The sequence below is a fragment of the Telmatherina bonti genome (genome assembly GCF_933228915.1).
Source record: "Telmatherina bonti genome assembly, chromosome: 6".
NCBI classification, from domain to species: Eukaryota; Metazoa; Chordata; class Actinopteri; order Atheriniformes; family Telmatherinidae; genus Telmatherina; species Telmatherina bonti.
In genome coordinates this window covers 11491760-11495836 of record NC_136624.1, presented here as the reverse complement: position 1 = coordinate 11495836, position 4077 = coordinate 11491760, and the positions used below count along the sequence as shown (strand labels likewise).

At 40.1% G+C, this 4077-nt stretch overlaps 1 protein-coding gene across 1 annotated transcript; it reads right to left on the bottom strand.

Annotated features, from left to right (window-relative positions):
* Positions 1 to 371: 371 nt before the first annotated feature.
* fezf2 (FEZ family zinc finger 2) lies at positions 372 to 3784 on the bottom strand (the record flags this gene model as incomplete). The annotated part of the gene is made up of 4 exons (XM_079242920.1): positions 372 to 622; positions 2388 to 2520; positions 2625 to 2759; positions 3032 to 3784. 4 exons carry the CDS (start codon positions 3782 to 3784, stop codon positions 372 to 374), a joined length of 1272 nt encoding a protein of 423 aa, XP_079099046.1.
* Between the last annotated feature and the right edge of the window lie 293 nt (positions 3785 to 4077).

The window sequence follows — 4077 nt, the reverse complement described above, 5'->3', positions numbered from 1 at the left end:
ACATGGCTAAAACATTCAGTTTTCATTATAAGTTATAAATTATTTATTTACATTAGCATCTTTTCTGTAAAATACACAACATGGAAATTCACATTATAAATATTTATTTTTTTGTTTTGTTTTGTTTTCCATAACCTATTATGTACAGTTTGACTATGAGGATGTGTGTGTGTGTGTTTTTTTTTAGTTTTTTTTTTATCCCTTTAAGAGGAAAAATACAGGAAGAGGTTTTATCTGAACAGAGAAAATGTGTTAAATGCTCTGCTTCTCAGATGCATCAGATCACCATGCTGCTTTGTCAGAGTTCAGGTCCGGTTTCAAGTTTTTGTGTGCTCTCTTTAGACCATCAGAGTTCAGGAAGGAGCAGAACCTCAGCTCTGCGGCTCTCTGGAAGTTTCTGACGCAGCAGAAAACACACTGTCGTGCAGCTTCCTGATGTGTTTCTTCAGATCGAAGTTGCGGCAGAAGCCCTTCCCACATGTGGCGCACGTGAAGGGCTTCTTGTCGTTGTGTGTGTGCATGTGGAACGTCAAGTTATAGATCTGGTGGAAGGCTTTGTTGCAGATGGAGCACTTGTACTGCTTCTCCCCACTGTGGGTCAACTTGTGGTTCTTGTAATTGCCTGGAAAACAAAAAGAGAAAACTACATGACAACAGACAATAACAAGGATGTTCATTCAAATATTTAATTACTGATAGATTTATTATTTTATCATCCTTTTTATACTCAGTTAGTAATGGTCCTCATCTTCCATCAGGTAAATTCAATTCAGCTTTACTTGTATAATTAAAAATCACCAATTTAATGTGATTCCATTGAAAAGGATCCACATTAGTCCAACTTAAAAAAAATGTGTTCATGCAAGACAACTATATATATATATATATATATATATATATATATATATATATATATATATATATATACATACATACATACATACATACATACATACATACATACATGTGTTGCATGTATGTATGTATGCAACACACATAATATAAGGCAAATCAGCAGATCGTCTTGTATTAATCCTGAGTCCACAGGGCGAAATCCGAGATGAAAACTGTCAAATATTATGAAAAAAAAAAAAAAAAAAAGAATTGCAGCTGCTTTTCAACATCTGTTCAGCACAGTTAATCATCACATGTTGCAATACTTTCTGCATCATTCTGGGAGGTATGATACCTCCAACATGGTGAGGACAGAAGAATAAATGAACAAACCCATCTAAATATATATGTCAAATAGGTGGTACAACAACATCCATGGCAAATAAAAACATGATAAAAAAATAGAAATAATGGATATCTATGAGATAAAATTCTTTTTTGAAACGTCATGAAGTCGTACAAATTTAGATGGAAATATCAACCGGGTCTTGTTTTTCCCTCTCACTTAGTCAGGAAATAGTATGTGTGTATATATACATGCATATATATATATATATATATATATATATATATATATATATATATATATATATATATATATATGTATGTATATATATATATATATATATATATATATATATATATATATATATATATACATGTATATATATATATATATATATATATATATATATATATATATATATATATATATATATATATATATATGTACACACACGGCCTTTTCCCCACTTTTTTCCCCGCCCTGCAGGGTCAACAGTTCATGGTGAAGTCATGGTCTTCTCCCTCTGCTCTCTGCAGCCTTCATTAATCGGGGTTTTGTGTGCTAAAGTCAAGAAGTTGTCAAACTTTGTCAAAATCAAACGTAGCCACAATTCAACAACAAAAAGGCCCCAAATCCCAACTTTGCCCTGGTCCAGCAGCTGACCCAGAGCAAATGAGTCCGTGGAAAGTGACATGTCTGATTTGCGCTGATCGCTCTGCAATTTTCTCTCGTTCGTGTCTTCAGCAGAGAACAGAAACATTACAGCAATTCCAGCAAATATTTATTTCAGCAGGTGTCAAACTGGAAGGATTCGTCCACTGCATGAATTTTTTTTTTTAATTACTATTTTACTAAAAACGACTTTGTTGGAAAAGGAAAATTCTCATTAATGTCACGCAAAGCGGACAACTTTCCACTCAGTCTCAGTAAAGAAAATCACAACCCGATGCAGAAACGCCAAAAAATCAAGCTGTTATGTTTCTTATTATCCCTTAAATAGCTGAATATGTCAGATAATTTATTTCTAAAAGCTGTGAAGGGAATCTGAACAGCGGAAAAGAGACACGCAATAAAACTCATTCTGTAAATTGTTAAAGTCAAACGACCCGCGAGCCCCTAAAATCTTCTAGAAATACTTTAGGAGTCTTTATAAAGGAGTTGTTGGGCTCAGGCATTTTAAAAGACAACAACCGAGCCGAGGACGTACCTTTCTGGTGGAAACCTTTCCCACAGAACTCGCAGACAAAAGGTTTGTACCCTGCGTGGATCCGCACGTGAGTGTTTAGAGTCGAGCTCCTGTTGAACGCTTTCCCACACTGGTTGCATTTATGAGGCTTTTCCTTCGGAATGGAAAAAAAAGAACAAGTCAAAAAACGAAATAAAGTCAAATTGGGATTTTTTTTAAAAAAAAAAAATCTACAAGTCTGCACGCGCCGCTCCTCACCTGCGTGTGAATGATCTTGTGTCTGCAGAGCGTGCTGGCCTGCCGGAACCCTTTCCCGCACACTTTACAGACGAAGGGCCGGGCCCCGGTGTGCACCGGCATGTGTCGGGTCAGGTTGTAGTGCGCGTTAAAAACCTGTAGAAAATAATAACAAAATAAATTTTGTTCAAATCAAACGCATTCACAATTCAACAACACTTTTTTTCTTTTTTTTTTTTTTCTTTTTTTTTAACTTCAGCGATTTCTGACTCTTCCATCAGCATTTGCGCTGTACAGCTTTAATATTTATTGCTAAAAATTACCCATTAAGTCCAGTCTGAAAGGGGAAAATGATCAAAATAATATAACTTAATTCAAAACTGTCTATTAAATAAAAAAAAAAAAGTGTTTTTGAAAAGGTCGCTTACCTTTCCACACACTTCACACGTGAAGTTTTTGTGTTTTCCGTCCACGCCGCCGCTCAGCTTGCTGTGCGCCTTCACTCCGCTCTTCTCCGCGCTCACACCTTGGTTTTCCTTCACTATCTGGTCCAGCTGACCCGGCAGGTGTTCCTTATGAGGGTACTGAGGTGTTGGCAGCTTGTCCGAGCCCATTCCGACCAGTTTAGCATTTTCTAGCAGCAGGAGTCTGTGGTGCGCCGACAGGGAGGCCTGAGCCTGCGGACTGGATAACCAGTGTCCGGCCAGCAGCTCCGACTGCTGGTATGCGGAGTCCAGGTAGTTTAGATAGTAGAGGGAGCCGCAACTGGGAACAGCCACGGCCTGGTGGATGACCTGCGGTTTCACAACCCTGCTTCCCGGAGCCAACAGCGGCTGCTTCCCGCCAGGATCCGCCTTGCCGCACGTACCGCAGTTTCCTTTGCACGGAGCGGCCGCAGAGTTGCAGAAAGTTCCCCTGAAACTGGCTCTCCACAGTTCAGAGTAGTTCATTAAAGCCTTGGCATGGAGGTCGTAGCTGAAGGGCTGTAAGGGTATCATGCAGGGGATCGGTGAGCAAAGTCCGAGCAGCTTCTTCCCCTCTGACCACTCCTCCGCGCTCCGCTTCGGCTCCGAGCTCTTGGACATGATCCGGTCGATGGAGAAGGCCAGGGTCTTAGGAGCCGCGGACGGCCCGGTCCTCCCGCACGACATCACCGTCTCCAGAGAAGCAGAACTTGCCATTTTTGTTTGTTTTGCAGCAAAAGAAGAAGTTTATGTTGGTGGAAGTAGCGTTACGGTCCGGCCCGCTCCTCCAGCTGCCCCGCGTCTTTTCACCACTGAGCTCCCAGCAGAAAAGACAGGACACATCAGTTTAATAAGCACCTTGCTGTCACTGTGTCACGCATTTGTATTCAAATTGCCATACCCCCCCGCAACAATAGCATCCAGGGGTGATGGATTAATCCTCATTAACTAGTGCGGACAAAATTAACAGTAGGACATAACAGGGAAGGAAGGGAAGGAGAAAAAGAAGA